The sequence below is a fragment of the Brienomyrus brachyistius genome, chromosome 5 (genome assembly GCF_023856365.1).
Source record: "Brienomyrus brachyistius isolate T26 chromosome 5, BBRACH_0.4, whole genome shotgun sequence".
Classification (NCBI taxonomy): domain Eukaryota; kingdom Metazoa; phylum Chordata; class Actinopteri; order Osteoglossiformes; family Mormyridae; genus Brienomyrus; species Brienomyrus brachyistius.
In genome coordinates, this window is record NC_064537.1 from 9597679 (window position 1) to 9622399 (window position 24721).

General features: G+C 49.3%; 1 protein-coding gene and 1 long non-coding RNA gene across 14 annotated transcripts; one reads left to right on the forward strand and one right to left on the reverse strand.

Moving 5' to 3' along the window:
* Positions 1 to 2543: 2543 nt before the first annotated feature.
* On the reverse strand, positions 2544 to 24269 carry LOC125742895 (transcription activator BRG1). 13 transcript variants are annotated; one of them, XM_049015335.1, is made up of 34 exons: positions 24014 to 24269; positions 21317 to 21546; positions 20572 to 20704; positions 18914 to 19342; positions 18005 to 18103; positions 17344 to 17602; positions 17039 to 17165; positions 16422 to 16595; positions 16129 to 16302; positions 15876 to 16043; positions 15617 to 15667; positions 15136 to 15266; positions 13970 to 14024; positions 13449 to 13561; positions 12755 to 12902; positions 12490 to 12653; positions 12038 to 12104; positions 11793 to 11903; positions 11110 to 11352; positions 10677 to 10790; positions 10367 to 10474; positions 10183 to 10269; positions 9737 to 9783; positions 9473 to 9639; positions 8137 to 8300; positions 7302 to 7529; positions 6518 to 6595; positions 5678 to 5896; positions 4759 to 5009; positions 4346 to 4451; positions 4147 to 4248; positions 3905 to 4037; positions 3349 to 3488; positions 2544 to 3163 (listed from the first exon to the last, which is right to left on the reverse strand). In XM_049015335.1, the coding sequence occupies exons 2-34, from the start codon at positions 21494 to 21496 to the stop codon at positions 3131 to 3133; spliced, it is 4803 nt and encodes a 1600-aa protein (XP_048871292.1). In that variant the 5' UTR covers positions 21497 to 21546; positions 24014 to 24269; the 3' UTR covers positions 2544 to 3130. The 13 variants fall into 13 exon arrangements, with proteins under 13 accessions (XP_048871292.1, XP_048871288.1, XP_048871287.1 ...); XM_049015331.1 differs by having other exon boundaries at positions 4346 to 4454; positions 10352 to 10474; XM_049015330.1 differs by having other exon boundaries at positions 20572 to 20722.
* LOC125742896 (uncharacterized) lies at positions 5891 to 13450 on the forward strand. Its single transcript, XR_007398225.1, has 4 exons — positions 5891 to 6029; positions 8872 to 9048; positions 9440 to 11265; positions 13273 to 13450. It is a non-coding gene; the product is annotated as an uncharacterized LOC125742896 (long non-coding RNA).
* Positions 24270 to 24721: the final 452 nt, after the last annotated feature.

Below are 24721 nucleotides of genomic sequence, written 5' to 3' on the forward strand. Positions count from 1 at the left end.
CCCCGCCCTCTTGCTCGGCACCTCCACTCCTACAGTATCTACTCATACTTAGCACCTCCCAAAACAGAGCACTCCAGACTTGCCCTACCTGTCCTTCCAGGTTCTCACCTCCAACCTGGCCTACCCCGTCATAAGCTTTTGGCATTTGGTAAAACGCACCCCCCCAGCAAAAACAAGCTGGGAAGGTCAGACTGTACAGCCAAAACCACAAACTTTCTGCAGAGAGGGTCACCAGGACGATGGTGCAGTTGAAGATCTCCCACTGTCCAGTGTCAGTGCTGAGCTTGGCATTCAGAATCTCACTACTCTTCTTTGACACGTCATTTCAAAGTCACATGACTATGAAATAACCCAAACTGACACTTTATCCAAGGGAGTAAACACACGAGGGAGCAGTTTTTATCAGCACCGTCCTTGGCCATCGAAATGGAGTGACTTCTCCGTCCTTGTGCTCGGATTATTGCAGGTGTGCACCATGATCTTGTGGGTTTGCGGCAAGCCATGTGGAAAACTCAGAAAGAGGGCAACTACCAGTGGAGCTGCAACTGGAGGTGTCAGATCAGTAATCACCATGGTAATCACCATCAAAAGCAATAATTATAGTTACTGCGGGTTAGATAAGAAGAAACCCTCCGCAAGCATTTTACTGCGAGGCCCGAGGAACTAAATGCCTCTTTATGACTGTAGAAGTTCTGCCAGGAGCTTTGAACCGGATGCGTACAGTAATAATCACCATAAAATGCCTAAATTGTGTAGCGTACAACGCAGCCTTCAAACTTTGAGCCTACTGCTCCTGTTCTGCAGTGACTCTATAATGACTGACTGAAGTTGATCAGATTTCTCATTGGGCCTGATGAGGGTGGCGGGAATGCCAAAATAATAGGGGTTTCCTGGAGGAATGGGGCAGCCCGCTAGCTCCGGGGATCAGGATTTCCCTTTTGGGCCACCTGTTAGCACGCTGCCACAATGGGATTCTTGCTGAATGGGGCTGCGCTGCATTAGAGAAGATGGAAATGTTAGTTCAGCTGTATGTGAAGAAAGAGGGGACACTATATGTTTCTCTGAATTTTTCACAACTGTGTGATAAAAGCCATCCTGCTTTACAGTGATGTCACATCCACATCCCTCCTCACCCCTCCACCATCCTCTCTGTCCCATTCATTTTCTTAGCCTAAGGTCTAAAAAGCCTCTTAATTTCACAACTTACACCACAGGAGAAACATTGCCCAAAATGTTGCACAAAAACGTCATTGCATTGCTAGTCTCAGAAACAATTCATGCCTTCTTCAGCTTTGTGCTGACTTATCTTTCAGGGTCCTAAAGAGCTGCTCGTGCACTACACACCCAAACTGGGTAGATATGGTACGTGCCATATGATGTTCTTCTGCAGGGGTGTCGGAGGGGCCGGGATACCCTGGCAGATTCTGGGGGGTCCAGCACTTTACAGGGACCCTTGAATGCGTAAAGTTATACATAAAATTAGACAGTGGGGTAGAATTTTTAGGTTGACCCCTGATCTTCAGTACACTTCCCAATAGACCTACAGCGTCAAACCGGGGCTGAATATGATATCCAGTTGCAAAAGAAATTTTAACTAGATATATCATGTGTTACGTACTGCAGAGGTTCAGGCAGCCTCGGGTACGCGCTGCGTCAGAGTGACGTGAGAGACTTTCAGGCTTCTCAAAACACCACGCAGCCAAATGAAAGGGAGAAACTATCAGGTCACCGGGGAGCGTCAACAACTGGAATCTTCAGGGATGGCTTTCCTCGAAGTCAGGAAACCGAGAAACCAGACACTTAATCCAGAGGCTTCAGAGATCAAGTTGCAATGCGCCTCTGCAATCAATGTGCCTTCAGAGAACCAACTAAAATCAACAGCATAAGCTTGAAACTTTTTCAGTAAGACAAAAATACCGAATGTGACGCATGAGGTTAAGTCAGCATGTCTATAACCGTGTTCAGCCGCAAACACATTCATCCTCCTCACCTTAATCTGTGAACTTGCCCTTATAGCTGTTACCGATCTATTAATATTTTTAAACTAGTCTAAATTTCTCCTTTATGCATCCAACCATCTATCTTCCAACCTTATCATGCACGTCACGCAATTAAAAAAAGGCTCTACTAACTGTATTAGTTTTATATACCTTATCTTGCAGCGCACCTTGTCAGTCTTTTTTACAACTTGATATTTTTAATTAGTCTTTGATTAGTCATGCATGTAAATCAATGCAATCTAATAAATAAACTGATATATTCTACTGCATGCATTCTAACTCACCAGAACTACAGAGATACATCAGAGTGAACGTTTAACTCCTCGATGCCACTTTGAAATGTTAACTCAGTGCCATTGAACGTCATTGAACCTGAGACCTGACATTCGACCACATCCTTCACATTCACTGAATCATCCTGCAGAGGAATGTTTCTCCTGATGAGCAGATTAGCCTGAGGTCACAGCGACGCGGTTCACATATACTTAGACGCCATCTGGGTAGTTCATGCAGCGGCAGCAGTAACCAGGATGAGAGACACTGTTTGTAAGACCCTTTTATTGGAGGAACAAGTGAGTTCGCCTGCAGGTAAAATCAGCCTCTTCCCTTCATGACCCCGCCCTTGTTTGAAAGGGGCGGGGCATGGCGGGGACGCGGGATCGGCTGCATTTTTGCTCTTCTTAAGTTGAACTACGAGAAGGAGGATGGAGGGCGACAGGTCACGATGTGCTCCCGCAGACGCGTGCTGCATCTGGGATGGGCTGCAGGCCCAGAGTCTGGCCAACAGCTCTGCCACTGAAAAACCACAAAGCTAATCCACAAAGAACTGAAGGTACGGGTGCCGCCGCAGAGCACGATTCGGCTCCAAGGCGACTCAAAAACTCCACTGAACAAGGGAAGAATCATCATGCATGCCAGGCACAGGACGACATCTGGGTCACATATGGAAGTGGGTGCTGTTTGGGGGGTTTCTTTGATTATCTAAACATTGAATACATTATTCACTAGAAACAGTTTATCTAAACACATTTACCCCCTTTCCCACACTGCCTATACTTCCTGCCATGAATCCAGTGGGAAATATGGCCGGTTGAAGGCTGCTGAGTTGATCTGGTCCTTCGGAGTGAGACTCAGTCGTCCTCGCTGCCGCTGACCGAATGCTCCTGTGGAAATGCGTGAACGGGAAGGTCACGTGACTGCAACAAACGGCAGGCCGACAATCCGCATGTCGGGATCCCGTTGTTATATTTACATTCAGCGGGCAGTCTATTAGGTACACCTGCATGGTAATGCAAACGACCTGTTCCTCCAAACAGTGATTGTGCATGCGTGTGCGTGCGCGGCCCACCTCCTCCTGCTCCTCCTCGCTGTCGTCATCGCTCACCACCGGCTTCGCGCGGGAGCTACGCGCCGTTCTGCGACGTCCTTTACCCCGATCCTGCCCCTTCTCCTTCTTCCCCAGTCTTATCTTCACCCTCACAGACCGAGCTGAGGACCGATTCGCACGGACTGACACACGGCAGTAACGCTACAGCCGCTATATATACAGCCGTGGGAAAAAAATTAAGAGACCACAGCACAAGTTCATGTTCCGCCGCTATCCTGCACTTAATGTTTCCCGGTCCTTTTGAAGGTCACTTGATGTCATCCTCTGATTCATCAGGCACTGCTAGATCACGGTCGCGATCGGCCGCTCAGCGAAGCGTTCTGCCAGCAGAACCACGATTAAACCAGGATTTAGCAGTGCGGGTTCTTAAAAAAATATGGAGTGGTTTTTTCCAGAGCTGTACTTCTGAAAAGCTACAAATTGTTTATGGGTTTGAGCAGACTGCCCCCTTGTGGCCACATACCAAAACAGCAGGTGTGGCACATCGCCTATTAGGGATAACCGTGGGAAGACTTACACTCAGACTCGGAGCCATCGTCTGCCTCCTCCTCTTCCTCTTCGCTGTCATCGCTGTCTGTGTCCTCCTCCTTCTCAATCTTCTGTCGGACGCTGGTGAAGACGGACTGCAGCACTATGGAGTCCTCGTATATCTGCCGGGTCGGTCGCCATGGGGACACAGAGGCAGCGTGAAGCCCGGCCGGACGGCGGGGTCAAGGGTCGACGGCGGGGTCAAGGGTCGACGGCGGCCGCGAGCCTCACCAGGGAGCCCTCCAGGTTGAAGGTCTGCGCATTCTGGCACAGCAGCATCACGTCTTTCTCCAGGTCGTTGAGACCTCGGTACCGATGGCTCCGTATCCGTTCCTGCGTAAGGAGAGTGGGACCCCCGGTTCATGTGGCCGTGGCACCGGACTGGGGGGTGGATCCTGAGCGGGAAATGGCTGGCTGTGGGTGGGGGTACCTTGATCTTGCGGAAGTCGACGGGTCGGCGGATGAGCTCGTAGTACTCGGGCAGTTCTTTGCGGGACGGCAGCTGGATAAAGACCTCGCTGAGCTGGCGCCCATTACTGCTGCGTGCAATGGGGGGAGGGGGACTGGGTGTTACTATGGCGTCGTCATAGAAACAGGGAAGAGTGATGCAGATACAACGCCGTCACAGGCCCACCTATCAGAGGGCCAGAGATCAGTCATCCTATCAGAGGGCCAGAGATCAGTCATCCTATCACTCTGGGGGGGAGGGGCTAGTTTATATGCTTTGTATTCTGAAGGATGCTGCATAAAATGAACCAATTTAGAAAAGAATATTAAAATGTAAATATTGCCCCGGCTGCAGACTCCTGCGTTTCTCCCTGACAAACACCACTAGCTCCTCACCTGTCCTTGTACTTGACAACGGCGTCCACGATCTTCCTCATCTTCTTGGTGAGATTCGGCGGGTTGGGTGACCTCTTCTCCACAGGGGGGCGCCCTCGCTTCTTCTGTCGCTTGCTCTCCTCGTCCCAGTCCCGGCTGCGGGTGCCGCTGGAGCCAGGCATGGCGGGGTCGCGGTCCCGCTTACGCTTGCGGGTGGTTTTTTTGTGACGCACCTCCTCTTCTATCTCCTCCAGCGTGCCCTCCTCGATGGCCTGGCAGGGGGGAGGCCAGGGAGGGAACAAAACCGAACACAGAAATGACAGAAGTTTGGTTGCTGATCTGTCAGCTGTGTCCGGGACAAAAAGAGTTTACATTTTAAATGTTAATTTACACATGTTTATACACTTGGTTCTTTGTATTTTTAAATAATCATGCTTGACACTACATCCTATATTGTGTATTCAAATATTCAAATATTGTGTGCAAGCACACGAGCTGAAACAGCCGCCTCCACCGAAATCAGGGCATTAGCGCACAAGTTCATTCTTTTGATACAAAAAAATAAATCTTGTGAAGAATGGATGGTTATTCGGGTTTGGAAAGCGGAGTGATAGAACCAGCATTACCAATCTAACTTAATAGTTACACAGAATGCGTTGTGAATACATCTGTCTTAATTACCTTATTCTGTAAGCATGGCCAGTCAATCTAATTTACACTCTAATTTACATTTATAAATATGCAGCTGTCCATCTTCCAGAATTATGCTGTTACTTATGTATTAATTACATATTAATTAACCACAAACTAAATCTCAGTTACATGCCGATCTCATGTTCGTTCATCATTAACGAATCACGATGCATGTTTTATCTCAAGCAGTTGCTATATCTGTTAATGACACAAGTGCCCATCGTGCCCACAGGCGGTGACCCCTGACCTTCAGCCACTGCTTCTCGGTGAGCGAGTCGCTGTAGTCCACCTCCTTACGCTGGCGGGATCCGCGGCCGAACATCTTCTCCTCCTCCTCCTCGCAGGTGAGCCGCTCCACCTCGGCGTCGTCCTTCATGATCCAGGTGGGCAGCTCGTCCTCCTCCATGAGACGCGGCTTGCGCTTGGGATTCCGCGCCTCCTCCCGGCGCCGGTCCAGGTCCATGCGCTGGCGGCAGAGGCGAGGACAAGGAGAAGGAGAGAGCGGGGAAGAGAGAGAAAGGGAGTGCGAGAAAGAGAAGGAGAAAGAAGAAGGGAAGACAACGGGAGAGGATTTAGCGTAGGATGCATGAGGCTTCAAGGTAGCAGCAATACTACCTCACAACAAGGTTGTGGGTTTAAATCCCACCACTGCTCTGTGTGTGGAGTCTGCACGATCTCCCACCCCATGTCCTATAGGTGTTCTGTGTTTCTCCCACAGTCTAAAGACATGCATTCAGGCTAAATCTATGTTTCCCGACCCAGTCCGCAAGGACCACCAGACAGTCCACATTTCTGCTCCCTCCCAGCTCTCAGTCAATTGAGATCACTGAACACCTGGTGTGTTTGAAGATGGGAGGGGGCAAAAAATGTACTATCTGGGATTCCCAGAGGATCGTGCTGAAAAAGTCTGAGCTAGATAGTGTCTCTGAACTGCCCGTAGACAGAGTGTGTCTGTTCTGTGATAGACTGAGATTCTCTCCAGGGTGAACCTGACCTCTTCATTCCCTACATTCATGTGATATCCTCCACCTGGTATACAGCTCACTGCCGTATCTGCTGACCAGAGCGAGACGAGTGAACCACTGACCATGAAGTGGTCAAACTCCTCTTCGCTCCTGGCAATCATCTGATTGACAGTCTCATCGTCAGGAACCTCGTCCTCCTCCTGCCAGGAAAGAGGGGTTAGCCTCAAGGAGGACAGGGGGGTGGGCGGATGACAGGCCATACCCTGACCCGAACAGTCTGCCTAGAGATGCATGGTATAAGATGGCTGTCTTTCCGTCACTCATCTACGGTTATTATTCAAGATAATGATGAAAATGGCATATTACAGATTAGCTGTGAAGCCAGGATGAAGGACACATTATGAGAAGCTATGGAATGGAGGGGAGAATGAATAACACTGATTATGTTTGGCCCATGGGAATTTAACTTCCACAAAAATGTTCTGAGGGTAGACAGAAAAATGATTGGCTCAGAGAGATGACCAATCAGATTGTAGAGGAGGTAGGTCAAGACTTACTAGAGGAGGCAGGATAAACCAATCAGATGTCTTGGTCCCGCCTCCTCTAGTTGTTATCTTATTGGTTATCTCTCTCTGAACCAATCATCTTTCCTTCTGCCCTAAGAACATGTCTGCGTAAGTAAAACTGCCACAAGCTTATGGTCCACAAAGTAAAAAAGGGTGGGAGTAGGAAAGAGGAAGAACTGACCTGCTGAAAACAAAGAGCAGGAAAGAGAGAAAGAGAGAGTGGGGGGGGGGAGGGGAGAGGCAGGCAGTGGAGTGATGCAGACTGGAGTGGATGGGCTGAGGGGGAGGTCAGAGCCAGGCCCGCCCCTTTACTGCGCTGCCCCCCCACCCAAGCCCCAACCTCGTCCTGCTCCTCGTGTTCCAAGATGGCCTGCAGGAAGGCGCGGCGCTCATGGCTGGAGGACTTCTGGTCGAACATGCCGGCCTGGATGACCTTCTGGTCCACGTTGAGCTTGTACTTGGCGGCTGCCAGGATCTTCTCCTCCACGCTGTTGACGGTGCAGAGGCGGAGGACGCGCACCTCGTTCAGCTGCCCGATGCGGTGGGCGCGGTCCTGGGCCTGCAGGTCCTGAGATGGACGTCCAGACATTATACCGGGCGTCGGGCTTGCCGTTGGGTGAGAGGCTGTACGTGAAACTCGGCAATAATGATGACAAGTGGGAGAGCGCAGAGGGAGTGGGAGGAGATGAACGAGAGGAACTGCACAACATCATTCCCAGGGCAGGAGGAGATGGTTAAAAGTGGCAATTAACAGCAGAGGTGGAAAGTTCAGATCCAGAAAGTACGAATCCGGACCAAGTTTTTGCTTTAACCAACCAGCTGAATATCATGAGTCACATTCATCGAGTATTCAACTGGTTGGTTGAAACAAAATCTTGGACTGGATTTTCACTTTCTGAACCTGAAATTTCCACCGCTGAATTTAAGCACATATCTCTGGGACACAAGGGTGCATTTTAATTTACATGTATTTATTTAATCTAAAGAGACGTATATTTAGGAAAGCAGGATTTCGAGCATTTAAGAGTCTCGCTCAAGGACCCAGCAGCGATATGATCATTTTGTCAGCCATGGGATATGAACCAGTGACCTTCTGCTGCTGGGCATGGAGTCCTAATACGCAAAGCCACACACCGCTGGGCATTCCTTAAAGGGGAATGAAGGTCACACCGTACCTGGTGGGGGTTCCAGTCGCTGTCGAAGATGACCACAGTGTCAGCCGACTGCAGGTTGAGGCCCAGACCGCCGGCCCGTGTGCTAAGGAGGAAGATGAAGTACTGGGAGGCCGGGTCATTGAAGGTCTTCAGCAGCATGCCACGGTCCTCCGCCTTGGTGGTGCCTGTGGGTGCAGGAACGAGACCTCTTCTCACCAACAGCGGGAGGACCTGGGCGCCTAATGGGCCTGTTTCATAACCTGACAGCTTCTCCATCTCTCTCAGTGTCAGGGGACACACTGAGTTACATGTCATCTACAGTATGTCATGTCTTCAGACATTAATGTGTGCATTGCAGCAATGCAGTGTTTCCAAACCGCGTTACTGGATGAGCTGATAGGGTCACATTTTATAGGCAGTGCTCATGGCAGCCTCGGTGGGGAGCGCAAATGTGGACCGTCTGGGAGGGAGCAAAATGTGGACCGACTGTGGGTCTCCTAGGACTGGGTTGGGAAACACTGGTGTATGATATTAAAGCTGTCTAGTGTCTCCGGAAATAATATGGAACCTTATTAAACTGTAAAATGAATAACATTACGTTACGTTTTGCCATTTTAGATTTTAAACATTTAACGGAATAGTAAAAAACATTTTCACAGCTGGGGGAAAGAGGACTATCCTTCAAATTCGCAATACGAGCCATCAGTGAAACACTATCCTCATCTGTTAATAGACGCGTCCTCATCTTTGTTTCAGTTCTAGAAGCCACGTTGTCGCATTTCGATGTGTGCGGCGGACAGAATGATCTACAAAGAAATGAGGGGAAAGATGCGAAGATCATTCTGTGGATGCGTATCGTCTCGCGGCCTTATCACTCCTGCTGCTGTGACCCTCGGCTCGCTGGAAAAACTGACGCGTAGGTGGATTTCCTTGGTGAGTGTCAGGCGGCTCGGCCTCGAACCCGGTCATGTGGAGGCAGCGTGATAAGCGAACTCAACCCGACACGTAAAAAATCCTTGGAAAACTGCCAAGTGACGTATGCGGCAGACGCTGTTTATGTCGTCCCCCGATTAACGAAGCTGCTATCTTTATGTATTTATGACAATGTGTAGGGACACCATTAACCTCCGTAGCTGCTGCCATATAAGAGCATGAAATTGGAATCTGTGCACCAAATCCTAGTGAATATCCAGTGGTCACCTTGCCCTGCTCTACATCCTTGAGAAACGAAAGACTTTGTATGCAAGACATTTCAAAGGTCTCCCAAAAGGAAAGATGGATTCCATAAAAATGTAACGTTATACCACCATTCCCTGTCCCACAGGGTCCATCCAAGAGGACCTCCTTCCTCCCTCACCGTCCAAGCGCAAGTACTTGAAGTTGCGGTAGGCGAAGTAGTCTTCCATGATGGTCATGAGCGAGGTCATCTGGCAGAAGAGCAGCACCTTGTGTCCGGTGGCTCGCAGCTTGGGCAGGATGCGGTCCAGAACCTCGAACTTGCCCGAGGCGCGGTACAGGTCCGCCCTGCAGCAGGAGGAAGGAAGGGGGTGAAGCACCGATTAACCAGGAGATACCTGCGGTCCCAGGCCAAATCTAGGACAATATCTCAGAAGGCTCTTACCCCTGGACTATCCCACCGGTGAATCCTAGGTGCTCGGAGAAAGATTCCTGAAAGAATAAGCAACGATGATGGTTGAACCTCTAGGGAATGGCAATAGTCTGACTGATCCCTGTGAAAACTGATTCAATTCAGTTAAATTCAATTCAATTCAATTCAATTCACCACTCAGTCACCCCCAGGTGCTTCACATGAGCTCGTTTTGATGCAACATCATTACGACAGAATACTATAAAAATTGGACATAGAAATAACAAAGATATGACAAACAGCTGGATGACAACAGAGAACAGGAACCAAAAACTCCCAAGTAGGGAGAAAAAAGATCTCTTGGGGTCCAAGGAGGGTTTGTCAGTGCCTTGGTCCAAGTTATCTATCTAGTAGACTTGTTGAGGCTGAAACCAGGATTAGAAGATTATCTCTGCACCAAGGCTGGGCAAACACTTTACCTCGATCTGCTGGAACATGTATGGGTGGTTGCAGATCTTCCTCAGCTGCATGATGGTGTTCATCAGGGTCTTCGTCCCACCTTTGCCCTTGATTGACACAAACGCGAATAAGTGGGGCAACCTCACACTGTGGGTGGCGGAAAGGTGCAGCAGCGGAGTCTTACCCTACCTCACGCGCCCTCACCTTCTTGTCCTTTTCGGAGCCGTCAGTGAGCAGAACCCCTTTGGCCTGCATATGCCGGTAGAGCACCCTCTGCAGGGCTGACATGTCGCACTTAATCACATACTCAACCTGCGACAGATGGGAGATATTATCAGCCACACAAAGCTGCAGAGAACTGTGATTTCACAAGAGGCTGCAGCTTCGGTCATTGGGAAGGTACATGCAAGTACATCAGTCTGAACAAGAAAGCTGGGGAGGGGGACCTCCAGGCCGACGTGCCATTCCAGCTACTCCGAGCGTGAGAGGCTGGGGGGGGCGGGTATGGCCTCACTTTCTCAGGCAGCTGTGCCTCCACCTCCTTCTTCAGCCGGCGGAGCAGGAACGGCCGGAGCACCTTGTGAAGGCGGCGAATGATCAGGATGGTCTCCTCCTCGTTCAAATCCACCTGTGCCGGGTGTGGGTGGGGCGGCGGGGGGACACCAAAGTGAGTCAGGAGCTCATCACATGTCTTTGAGGGACAGAATTATCAGAGCTGGGAATAGAGCTGCTCTGGTAGGACACCAATCCAAGCATCTTGTTGGACGTAAGGGAACGGAGATCAAGTCCATTTAGCCGAGATGTGCTTAAATCCAACAAGTAATTCTGGGAAACGAGATATGCTCTGTGGAACACCCCCCCCCCCCCCGCTTTGTTTCCTAGGCAACCTGAATGAACAGTATTACCTCTACTAAATGGGGACGTGACATTTCGATGGAGACGGCTACCTTCTCTCCAGTCATGGCGAAGGGCGCGTTGAACCACTGCTCGAAGGTGCTGCAGCTCTTGAAGATGGTGGGCAGCAGGAAGTTCAGCAGGGCCCAGAGCTCGGGAAGCTTGTTCTGCAGCGGCGTGCCGGTGAGCAACACGCGCCGCGGCGCCAGGTAATGCGTGTTCAGCACCTGCGTCAGCTTGCAGTGGTGGTTCTTCATGCGGTGGCCCTCGTCCACGATCATGTATTTCCAGCGGATCTGAAAGGGAGGCCTTTCAGCTCTCGATTAAGCTACAGCATTTCATTTCATTTCATTTCCCACATGTGCCAATGGTGACTTCCTAGCAGAGGTGGAAAGTCCAGGTGCAGAAAGTCCAAATCCGGACCATGATTTTGTTTCAACCAACCTGTGAATGTAACTCTTTATTTTGGTCTGAAATTGTACTTTCTGAACCTGAACTTTCCACCCCTCTTTTACATTTTTTTTAGCAATTTTTGAAATCCAGTGGTCTGACTCCTGCATGTCTGTATGTGTGTAGATACATGTGAGGCACACACAATTATATGTGAGTGGCGTGTCCGTGTACAAGAAACATGTGTGTTACATAGATTGGTTTTAAAATGAACAGATAAAAATACAGTAGGGGGCGCTGTTTGGAATCAGATGCCACAGTGAATAATCGAGAGCAGAGGAGACACCTTGGCCAGCACTTGCTTGTCCTTGATGATGTACTCGTAGGTGGTGAGCAGCACGTTGAACTTGCCACTGCGCAGCTGTGGCACAAAGGCCCGCCTGGCAGCCGGTGAGCCCTGAACCAAAAGGGGGAGAGAGCTTTGCTGCCAGAATTCCTTTCCTGTTGGCTATATCGCTTTCCGTCACGTGACGTTTGATATTTGACTGACTGCCATAAATATGGCAGTCGAATCTTAGGCTGCATGCTCACCTTATAAGAGACTTTCACCACAGATGGGGCCCACTTATCAAACTCATATACCCAATTAGAGAGAGTTCTGTTGAAAGAAAAAAACCCAAAAAGTGAGCTGTCAGCCAACACTATGTGCTTTTAGTGACACCAAGTGGTGATAAGGTGGTACTGCGCATACAATCACAATAGAGATCTTCCAGAAAGCGCTCGGTTATTTGGCAGCAGTTACTCTATCCAATAATTCCACCAAGTCAAAAATCACAATAAAACCATTTTGAGTTTTGAATATATTTAAGTGCGACATGGAACCACCACTGTATCTGTCAGCACGTTGGTGTAGTTGCTGTAGTAGTTATCCGTCCATGATTAAAAAAACGCTTAGCCTTGCAGGATGATGCACACGACAGACACACTAGTTAACAAAGCGCCTTCTGTTAAATAGATGCCCCCCCCGCCGGTCTAGGACTCACGAGAGCGGCACGATGATGAGGAAGGGCCCGTTAATGCGCTTGTACTCCATCAGGTGGGTGATGAGCGCGATGGTCTGGATGGTCTTTCCCAGTCCCATCTCGTCCGCCAGGATGCCATTCAGGTTATTGTTGTACAGAGATACCAGCCACTCCAGACCCTTGATCTGGGGAATGGTGGATGAGGGCGAAAAGCCTGGAATTTGACGCCTTTGTCTTCGAACAGCAACCACCTGAAGGGGGCAGTGTGGTGCAGAGGGGGGCGTACCTGGTACTGCTTCAGCTGCCCGTTGATCAGTAGGGAGGACTGGCGATCCACCCGCTCCGTAACGGCGTGGGCCACGGCGTAGTAGGACTGCAGGCCGCGGGCGAAGGCTGCACTACCATACTCATCATCCACGTCCTGCTTGGCGTGCCTGGTGGAGCCGGGAAGGAAGGGTTAATGCATCACCGCTGTACAGGATCAGGCAATGAATCATACCTGGTGTTTACAACAAGCATTTGTAGACCCTGCTTCTTCATACAGTAACCTTTCACCTGCCGTCCTATCCTCTCTCTGCCAAGTCAGAACCATCGGAGTCAACTCGCCATTGGCAGTTCACGGTTTGCCCATGTACCCCATAATACTACCTCATGGCTGTGAGCTACGAACCTCATCAGAGGTCCAAACCAAACAAAAACAAGACTGATTTTTTGCACTCATCTCCAGCCCCCATCCCCAAACCCCCCCACACCCTTGGGGAAAAGGTTTTTAATCACGCATCTCACTGTTTTCATTGTATCTAGGCTGACATGCATGCAGAACGATCCCTCCAAGATGTCCGGGAGATGTCCAGCATCACTGTTCACACCGGCATGTCTAAGTTACGCACTGGAAGTAAAACACCGATGGGCTTAAACTTTCACCGCCGTGAAGCGTGAGCAGAGGACAAAGAGGGACTGCGTCGAGAAACGGCTCGTACTCGATGATGTGACGGACGTCCACCTCCGAGACGTCCTCGCTGTCCGGGTCGGGGATCTTCTTCTTCTCCTCCACGCTGGTTTGGAAGGGCTGGGGCTGATCCTCTTCCTCTTCCTGGGGGGGCCAGTGAGACGGTGGGAGGAAATGAACCTGAATAGCTGTGGGACTCTATGAGCTTCTCATTCTCCGGTGTCATAGCGTGTTCGGTTATAACCGCGCTTCAATCACCCTTTTATTTACATGCAAATAAAAAACAAACCATTTCATCAGGAATTGGGCAAAATTTAACACCACTGAGGTTGATGTAAAATCAAATTTATGACCTAAAAATATAAATTCTTAAAGCTGAAGTGTAGTATTTTTACAGTGTGTATCAATCTGCAACCTGTCTCCCATTTTCTCAGAGTGACTCAGAGCTATCAAATTTCTTACGATTACACTGATATACAGGCAGTTAAGGATCAAACAGGAAGGTGAAAAGGGGAAATGGTTTTGTGTTTCTGACGAAGAGTGACTGCGCACCTCTTCCTCCTCCGAACCACTGTCCTCGCTGTCTGATCTTGGGGCCACTTCGTACCTGGAGGTGGGCGTGGAGGGGACATGAGAGTAGGTCCATGCAAAGGGATGCCAAAATATGGAAATTCAACTCCCCAGCAACCATTGTGACATCACAACATTAACCCATTGCCTCATCGGTTTCCCTGGAAACAGGACAGTCAACGTGGTGTAGCTCTGTTAGCGGCTCAGTCCCACCTTCAACAGCAGGATTCCCAGCATTGGTTCCACCAGAATTATACATTGATTTTTATTAGCCAATGAGGTTTGACTCCAGGTTTTGCCGAAGTGCATACCTGCTGCAAAGCAGCATACTGAAGAGTCTGTTACTCTAAATTTGAAGATACGTTCTGCCTTCTCCGTTACCAGACCTGAGTCCACATGGGTACATACTGAATTTTTTTATTTTTCTGCTGCTGTGAAACAAGTGTTTGCTTCCTCTCGCTGCAGAGGATATAACCCTATCCTTCGCAGCTGCAGTTGGTTATTTTAATCTTGGAGCAATCTTTTTTACAATTTGGCACCACAACAATGTATTCAGTCATGTGTGTGAATCATGTGGTGAACAGCTGCTCCAACCAAAGAATGGTAAAGTTAAAGTGCCCATCTACAGCAGACATGATGCCATGACACAGGCTTTAAAGTCTTGTCCGTAACACTTTACTTAAAGCAGTCATCATAATGCATTAGAGCCCTTCATAATGCGTTATAATGCATTCATATAGAATTATAAATGTGGCTATAACTGTTTATAAAAAGCCATAACACATTATATTTATGTTGATTATACATTATGAAACTCTCATCTATAATGCAGTATAGGTTCCTTCATAATGCATTATAATGGTCAGTATGAGACAGTATAATGCATTATGAAGGTATTTATAGTGCTTTATGGATGAGAGCTTCATAGAGCATTGATAATGCATAAAAAACATGGCTATAATGCATTATGGCTTTTTACAAATAGAGCTGTTCTTATAATACCTTATAAATACATTACATGATATATAAATGCATATGACCCAACTTCACTGAAAAGTCAGCTTTACTGAATTAAAATCTCGTAAAAGCTGCAGGACTTTTGATCGATTTTTCAGTGCCGACCACCAGGGGGGCGAAAGCTCACTCACCCAGGGTTCATCTCAAGCCAGGCCTCCAGCTGGCCGGCCTTGGGGGCGTCCACCCCGGTCAGGATCTTTCCACTGTCCACATGAATGACCTTGACAGGCAGATCACTCATCTGGCTGGTCTCGTCTAGAGGCTGGAGGAAAAAAACCTTTTTAGCCAACAGCCAGAGGCGAATCCGAAAGCAGATTTGGTATGGGTTCTTGCACATGTCAAACAATGAAGTCATCAGGACTAGGGTTGAGTGTTCTGGCCCACATTTTCCCCTTCACAATGAGGTTGACATGCCCTGAACAGGGGTAGTTACAGTCGGACCATCAGAATATTGTTGTTGTTTTGTTGTCCTATCATACACTTCCTTTTCTTTTACCACGTTAATCTTTCTGTTGACTGTGCTTTGTGAGTGCTGTCCTGTAAGCACGCCTCACGAAAAACTGAACCGAAACTAAAAATGAAGCTGAATGCAGGGAGTCCGGCCACACTCACCTCTCCATCTGGCCCCAAGGCAGGGGTCTGGCCCTCGGCGTTCTCCAGCTTCTGCTGAGAGGGACGGCAGATCAACACAAAATGCTGTCTACAGCGTGAGGAGTAACACGAGGAACAAATCACAAACTGCTGCCCATGGTCACAGGCCTCACAGCTCTGTGATCAAAGCCGCATCCTGATTGGACTTCAGCACAACATGGAGCATTGTGGGTAAACGCAGCACAGTGTGGAGCATTGTGGGTAAATGTCCTGCCCCTACCTTTTTCTTCTTCTTCTTCTTCTTCTCCTTGAGGGCCTGGACCGCCTTGTGTGCCCGTACCAGCTCAGTAAGGTTGGCCACATACTCGTCTGTCTGTTGCAGCAGGTAGGCGAGCCTCTTGTCCTTCTTCTGGTCGATCAGCTTCCGGTAGCCTTCCTCATCCTCGGCCTGGAGCGGGAAGGGGGCAGGTTGCCGGTAAAGGTGTTGGCCGTACACGCCAGGACTGCCCAATTCCCCTTTCCTGTATCCTCACCATCAGCCTCCGCATCCTCTCCTTCTCGATGCGCTCGTTCTCCTTCTTCTGCTCACGCTCCGTGTTGGCGTGGTAGGTGGCTACGGCCTTGGTCAGCTTCTGGATCTTCCCTGTGATGGACCGGTGGTACTCCTTGAAGTCCTTGGCATGCTGGAGAATGCTGTTAAGATACTCCTTTGAGTAAAAGAAGAGAACAGGCATTTAAATAGAGGCCTTCGAAAGAGTGAACTAGCCTCCAGCGGGTATCTGAGGTCAGGCAGCCACTATTCACCCCCCGACCAGCGTTCGTGTACCTGGTGTTTCTGCCGGCGCTTGCGCTCCTGCTCGATCTTCTGCTGCTTCTCCAGCTTCTCGGTGATGCGGGCCTCTCTCAGCGACTGCCGCTTGCTGCGCTTGTAGGCCTTGGCGTCGAGGGACGTCTCCAGCGCTGTGTCACGCCTCATGCACACCACCACCTCCTGACGCAGCTGCAGGGTGTCGGTGCGACACCGAAGCCATCAGTCCATTACAAACTTCACAGATCTTACATGTTCCTGAGGGTCGCTGTGGTTCAGTGGGTAGCACTGTTGCCATGGGAGCTGCTGGAGACTTTGGGCCCCAGGAAAGCACATCATTTTGGCCCCCCTGAACCCAATCTAATTACGTTCCAGAGTTTTAGGGCCCCTGAGTAACTATGCATGCGTGGAGTTTATATGATCTCCCAATCTTGCGTGATCTTCTTCTAGACATGCCAGTTGTTTGAGCGAACACGTATTCTGCTACGGACTGTCCATTCTGTCTGGGATAGGCTCCGCCCCCCCCAAACTAGGAGAAGCTGTAAGTAACTCTATAATTAGTACTAATATTACTCGTTTTACTGGTATTATGAGTTCTGATGCCGATGCCAGTGTAGCCGCTGTTCCAACCTCACCTGCCTCTGGAAGTTCAGCAGCCGTAACGCCTTCAGCTCAATGTTAGCTTTGGTTCTCAGGTCCCCGGCCAGTGAACCGGGCAGGTTCTCGAGCTCCTGGATGCGGTGTGCGATTCGAGCCTGGAGCCTGGTGGGGACAAGGTGCAGTGGGTGAGCCATCACTCGCCTCAGAGGCTGGGGGCTTAAACGCTGTAGAAATTGGCCCGTATAGCTCCCAACAGTATGTTACGTTATTCTTCCTAACATCTTGCCAGCATCAAGCGATACCCATAGCCTCTGACCCTCGAGCCCTATCACAGCGTCACCTATACTCGCGCTCCTGCAGGATCTCCACCGGGTCCAGGCCGCAGGGCTTCTGAACCGGCGTGATTCGGTTCTGTTTCTGATGCAGCGGTACCATGGAGGCGGGCTGGGCGGGCTGCCCGGGGGACTGGGTCTGCGGCGGCATGACCGGGGAGGCCGCAGGGGGCACCGAAGGGGGTGCAGGAGAAGGATGGCCTGACGGCTGCGGGGGGATCAGCTTCTGGGGGGCACTAGAGGGCGCTGCCGCGTTCACCACTGGCCCTTCAGAAGAAAAACGGGAAGCAGGAAGTCACCTTTATAAAAAGGGAAGGGGCTACTTTCTCTTTTCCTGGTTTCAAAATTCAAATTAAGAGACACGCCGATTTATGATCGATCTCGGTGCTTTATGAACATGTACGTTTATAACAAACAGGTCTGAATCAGGCGTAAAATACCCACTCTAACATGAGAGCTCATTACCGTCGCACACATTATGCTTGTGATAAATCGTTCTCATATGATGCTCATATGATAAAACGTAATGATTACTGAAGGTCATGCGCTCACGGCCACATGCTCCCCAGGAAGGGGTCTTCATTCGTGCCCTCGGCAGGACGCATGCAGGAATAATAAAAGTGTAAACAGGGCAGTGCTGCTGTTTCGGTTTTGCTCGAATCCTGTCACCTTCGGGCCACGTTTTCGGGGGGGCATTGGGGGGCTGTCCCTGCATTCCAGGTGGGACTCCAGAGGGTCCTGGGGGGGGCATGTTGGGGCCTCCCATTCCTGTGGGAGAAGATACCAGGACATACTTTAACGTCCGTATGGCGTTTCTAGAACATAAATACTTCCGCATAAATAGACAGACAATAGACTTGGGGGTTCGAATCCTGCCCCCGTGGGATTTGCAAATTTCGTCCCACCATCAAATTAATTGGTAAATTAGTAATTGGTATTCATAATTACCCATGGTGTGCACCTGCATATGTGTCCTGTAATGGGCCGAAAGCCCTGCCATGTGCGCTAAAGTGCCTGGGTAGACCCCAGCACGTCCGTAACCCTGTCTAGAATAAGCAGTCAAAATATGGATAAAATAGTCCCTCCTATTAAGCCCCCTTCTCAGTTCACCCTCTCTGGTAGCCTGGTATGTAAGGCTCCATCCGTCTTCCAATCGCTCGTCCAGTACAGAGTGATAGGTGACCCAGAGCCTATGTTATACAGCACAGGGCATAAGGGTGACGTACACGCCGGACGGACTGCCGGGGCCTATTTCAGTCACACACAATAACACGCATGACAGCTCATTCAGAGACAGCAGCTGATGGAGGTCAAGGACCAAAAGCAAAGGAAATGGTCCCCACAATGTCAAAAGAGGTTTTTATCACATTGTGGGGACACACATACACACAGAGGGAGCAAGATTCGAACCTCCAACCGTAAAGGGGTGAGGCCACAGTGCTACTGGCTCATGCCACCAGTTCAATATATGGGGTCGCTAATTATGTTAGGTAAAAGGACGCATGTTGATCATTAGTGAGGATTAATGGCAGCAGAGTCCTGGGTCGGGCTGCTCTGCCAGCCAGCGATCTCTCTCACCGTGGGATCTGCCGTAGCCAGAGGCGTTGGGCCCGGCGCCCGTCCCGGGGCCAGATCCGAGAGCAGACGGCGGGCTGGACACCGGCAGCTGCTGAATCCCAGACATGGGCCTCTTGCCCTGCACTGCCATCTGCAGGTGGTCCGGCAGGGGCTGCCCGCGCGCCAACATCTTATAAGCCATGATCTGGGCCCGCAGCTGGTGCAGCTGGTTCTGGTTGAATGGCGTGGGCCCGCCGGCGCCGCTGGTGCCGCCAGGGGTGGCGCATTCACCCGGCTGGACCGTGCTCCGGTTCTGCTGGCCCACAGCTTGGGGATCTCCACTGTCCAGGGCAACCTGGCCCCCCGAGGGCATGAGGGGAGCAGAGGGGGGGCCGGTGGCAGGGGCAGGGCTGGGAGCGTGCTCAGAACCCCCCAGAGGAGAGGGGTAGCCTGGGAGAAGAGTGTGGGGGGGGGCAGATGAGACAGGATGGGATCAGGGTTGAGGCAGCCATCTGGTATACCACCGACGTATCTCCCGGGTACGCAGGCCGGCAAAATTTATCGTGGGGAACCTCCACCTCTGGTTGGCAAAGCGTACCTCTTAGCAAAACACCCCCGCCCCCCCCCCCCCAGCTTGGAAAATTTTACCATGGGGCCGTGGGGGACCCCAAAGCTCAGGGCAGATTTTTATCCCAGTTCAGGCCTGGAGGGGATGGTGCCACAAAGTTAGGGAGATACGCAGAGTGATGTGAATCAATATCATTTCCTCTGCATCAACAAGCTGGGGCGCGTGTATCGATTCTGCCATCTTTCCACCACCGCGCCAAGGAGGAAGAAGGTCATGCGGGGACAGGTCAGCTCAGCCCTGCTTTTTCCCTTTACTAATCGGGAACCTGAACAGGGAAGAAGGCGCGGCTACAGATACAGAGATAAAAACAAAAATCTGAACCAGGTCAACTACAAGGTAAACATACAGACGCAATAAATATAAATAAGAGACGTGACAGTCACCAGGCAACCATCTACATAACACGGCATTATATAATCCAGTGTTTCTCAAACTGGTCCTCGGGGACCACCAGACAGTCCAGTTCCCTCCCAGTCTGGTAGCAAAAATGTGGACTGTCTGGCAGAGAGCTGGGAGGGAATAAAAATTACTAGGGCTGCATATTGCAAACAAAAGTTTACTGTTAAAAGCTAAGAAGCTATATTATTATATACATCCAAATCTGACAGACACAGAGCATCAGGCATGAACTGTGTTGCCAGCAGACATCAGGCCAGGTTGATATCTGATCATTTCTTCCCTCAGACACTCTCAAAGTCTAAGCAGAGTGGGTCACTTTGGACCAGTGTTTCCAGTCCTCAGGGACCCCCAGACAGTCCACAGTTTTGCTCCCTCCCAGCTTCCTGACATAGAGAGTTGGGAGGGGGTTAATATGCGGTCTGTCTGGGGGTCCCAGAGAACCTGGTTGGGAAATACTACTTTAGACAATAGGCTGCCAAGAATATATCAAATAATCTTTTAATAATCAATGTGACCCTATTGACTCATCCTGTAAGACGCCTTCATTTTGTGTCCAGGCTGATTTTTTTAAGACCGATCTATATTATCAACTGATTGCGACTGGGAATTTTGTTATGCTGGAGCACAACTGCTGGGCCCAGTAACGGAGTACCTTGGGAATGCTGGTCCATGGGGCTAGGAGGCGGGGCCATCCCGCTGTGGGCCCCAGGTCGCATCGCCATGCCCTTCATCTGCCCGAAACGAGGGTCGTCTGCTGCGTTCTTCTCATGCATGCCCTCCATGGGCTGAGGAGAAACACAGGCCTCAGAAAGCCAAAGGCAAAAAGCTCCTGAAATGCTGCTTATTCCATCCATACATCCATCCATCAACCACCCATCCATCCATCAACCAACACTTATTCAGTACAGTATTCCATCATGCCCTCTGCATATCCCAGGAAACTCAGGGAATGAGACACTCTGGACTGCAGTGCACACACCTACATATGATCCTGGACTGCCGGTGTCCAGCAGGTCTTCCATCCTACCTGGTCTCTGATGAACCACACCTGATCTCAGGCAGATAGTAACTCATCAGGTAGGACAGAAAACCTGCTGGATACCGACACTGCAGGATCAGGGTTGCCACCCCAGTTACAGATTATGGACACTGTACATAGATACCGATTAATAGTAAAACACATGTGACCTACACAGAGCCAGGGATGGGATTCGAACCTCAAACCTGAAGGCATGTAGTATGGTCAGCATATCACCGCCATTTAAAGCAAATAGTTTTATTAATTATTCACATTTTTTAACAGGTAGTTCATAGATGATATGGGAGCAGATGGGAGAAGCGGCACATGCTTCTGGTCCGGTGGACTGCCGGGGGGGCCGGGGGTCCCAGCCACTCACTTTGTGCATTTGGTGCATGTTCTCCTGGGAATATCCGGAAGCCACCAGGGGCGGGTGCCCCGAAGAAGGCGGTCCTGGGCTGGGGCCCATCATGCTGTGGGTGGGGCCAGGGGAGGGTCCGGGACCTGGGGAAGGACCTGGCCGGGGGGTGCCCCCCATCGGGGGGTCTGGGGTGGACATCGCTCAGCTGATCCCACTAACAAAAAAGCAAGACACCAGCAGGTGGCGCCCTGCAAGGCGAGAGAGGAGAACGTCTGCATTTCACGATGTATTTGTAGACATTCGTTCTCTGCGTGACGTGGATGAGAGGCAGCTGAGCACGACTCTGACTGGGCAAACTCTGAACCGCCAGATGCTGAAGATCCGAGGGGTACAGCTCATGTATTTTAATGAGCTGTGATTAGTTACATTATGCTGTTTTGGGAATAAAAACATTCTCTTAAAGGAAACAAGGCATAAGAAAACAGACTAAAAATATATATATATTCCATCTATCCATCTTCCCACTGCTTTTCTTGATCTGTGTGGGCCAGAAGTCTATACCAGACAGCAGAGGCCACCAGGCCGAGGTACATCCTGGACAGGACGCCCGTCTATCACAGGGCACATACACCCACCCTTAATCATGCATTACAGGCAATTTAGAGATTCCAGTTAACCTACTGTAGAGGAAAACCAGAGTATGTGGAGGAAGTGCACACAATGCAGGCTGGACCTTCAAACTCCAAACACAAGACGGTGGTGTGAATCAACCCCTCCTCCCACTCCATGGAGGTGTGAGGCAACACAGAGTCACTCACTATTAAAACAACACAGTATTAAAGTATCGTGTTCGTACAAGTAGTGTACTAGCATATGTTGTACATCAGCTATAAAAAAACACCTCAGATCCTTAATATTGAAAATTAGACAGCTTATTGACATAGAGGTAATTAGCTTCCTCTTGCCCTAATTAGTACGAGCAGATTGATGTTTGTATGTGTGGAGGACGATCCACTGCCAGCACTCCTACGGCCATAGAAACGCAGCGTCCCTCTTTTGTGCTCGAGCAGCAGAGCGATTTAAAACCGAACGCACAAGCAGGGAAATCTCAAGTGCAGAGAATGGCTGCCATTTTGTTTTTCAGCTCTCTGGGACTTTATTGCACTGTGACAAGAGTGGCATGGGGAGACGACAATAATCGCTGGGCCATTTCATGTGTTAAAAAAAGGAGGCGGGCGGGGAATGAATAAGCAAGAATCAGAGAATCCCTTCTGGAGTGAAAATGTTGTGTGACTGGCCGGTAAGACACAGCTGTAAAGTAATCAGAGCTAAACCACAACTACATACGAACCATAACACAGTTAATATAAAAGGTAACATAATATGTATTAGAGCTGTGTACCTTGTGCACTGGATTTCAAATAATTTTATTACCCATGCATTAACTATTATAACTGGACGCTTGGTCAATACGCACAAAATGACCGTACTAATTTTCAACAGGGCTGAGCTTTTCTGCATTATTTGACTTGCTGTTTATACATCGTCACCCAGGTAACGCTGCTGCGAAGTGCTTTAGGGTGACTTGCTGGCAAAATGCGCTAAACTGTATTAAGTTTGTTTGATTGATTGGTTGGTTGATTTATTGAGTAATTGGAGACACAGCCGGCATGCACACATATCACTGCATAACCATGTTAAATTCAGATCCCAGTCAAAAGATAAGAGAAGGCGATAATACTAAATAATAATAAGCAATTACTATGCAGATACTGGCTGCATTAGTTACCAATGCATATTACCAAGACACGATTCTAACCTGTAGATCCAAGACGGGCATCACAAAGAGTCTTAACCACAGGATTGCAAATCAAGAAGGAATAGTTTTACATCATCATCCATGGCCAAAAATTTAAATCAATGTATGTCGTCCCTCGTTGATAGGAACCTACTGATCATACAGAAATATTCAATAGATATTTGTTTTACGTTGGATGAATACAGACGCGTTAAACCCGTTATATTGTAACAAAAAAAAATCAGTTATGCAGGTATTTATTTCAGCTGAGATGCACATCGAATGCTTCTGTTAATATTAAACTTCACGATCACCTCGATCAGCGTCAAATCCTAATCTATGTTATTATCTATATATAGTTCACAAGTATTGGATTAATGACGTCGGTTTCTTCTTACAGAATTTGATAAAGCTACTCCAATTTTAATAACTGACCTTCTTTTTACAAATACTGAACCATATTAAAAGCACCTGACTAATCCACGGCATAAATAGATCGATTTTTATTTTATCATTATGGTTATGTTGGCTTATTATAATGCATACAAGATATTTAAAGAAAACGTGAACATTACAAAATCAATATCTGTGCCGCGTACCCAAAAAGCCGCATATTCCCGTGCGCAAAACGAAGCACAAATTAAGTTGATTAATCCGATCCGATCAGTTTCTTGTCACTATTTTTCACTCAAAGCAAACCCCCGAAATGCATTCATTCATTCTGCCTTGCAGCCCTTTACGGCAGCGCCGCAGTGAGCTTCTCTTTTTTATGCTGATCTAAAAACAATAATACAGAGATGTGAAAATCGACACATCTGGGCACACCTGGAAAACCGTTTAGGAAGAAAATACGCAGAGGCAGGGTACATCCGAAGGGGGAAATGAAGCGTGCTGACGGCTGGCTCAGACTGACTTACCGGCCGAAAATACACGCCTGGTCAGTACCTAGCTATCGCCGCCTTGTTATCTTTTTCTAGTCGATGTGGCCAGCTCTCCTCTGCTTTTCATTCCCCTTTCTCCTCTCACTGCAGGCTGGGAAACTGCCTTGCCGCACCTTTGACAACTCTAGCGCCCCCTCCTCATTTTTAAGTCCCCCTTTTTTTCCCCCCTCAAACAAAAAAGGCACCGTCTGAGCAGGAGCAGCGCAGGCTCAGTTGAAACAGTACTGCAGGGAAGAATGCAATGCATGGGACAGACCAAATGCGAGAGTGGGGGATGGGTATCTCGGCACATACAGCTGTCAGCGCACCCTATATGATCTGCTGTTAATGGAAACGGCGAGCATCAGTAAGATTCAGATCAGCGGGCACGCAGACTGCCAGCGGCTCCGTAATCGTCACGATAAAGAACAGGCAATAATTCAGTGTAGCTATAGTTAAACATCCAGGAGCTGGGGATTCCGGGTGGGGGATGGGGGTCGTTGGAAACTAAAATTTTACGTCACTTGCATCTTTTGGCAATCTGCTGGAGCGAATAGAGACAGACAGCAATTCGTGTTTGATGTGGAATGTACCAAATTGTAACAGTGTCCACCCTGAGACTGCTGCTATCATGACCTTGGGGGAGGGGGGGGTAGTATCACTGTGACATCTGGATAAATTGTTCACGACTTACAATTATTTACA

Excerpts from the sequence above, each read along its gene's own strand:
- LOC125742895 (XM_049015323.1), bottom strand. The coding sequence starts at position 21,496 with ATGTCCACCCCAGACCCCCCGATGGGGGGCACCCCCCGGCCAGGTCCT. Across the intron at positions 16,596-17,038 it reads TGCTGAACTTCCAGAGGCAG|CTGCGTCAGGAGGTGGTGGT; the intron begins GTGAGGTTGGAA and ends GACACCCTGCAG. Across the intron at positions 4,455-4,758 it reads GTTGTCAAGTACAAGGACAG|CAGTAATGGGCGCCAGCTCA; the intron begins GTGAGGAGCTAG and ends CATTGCACGCAG.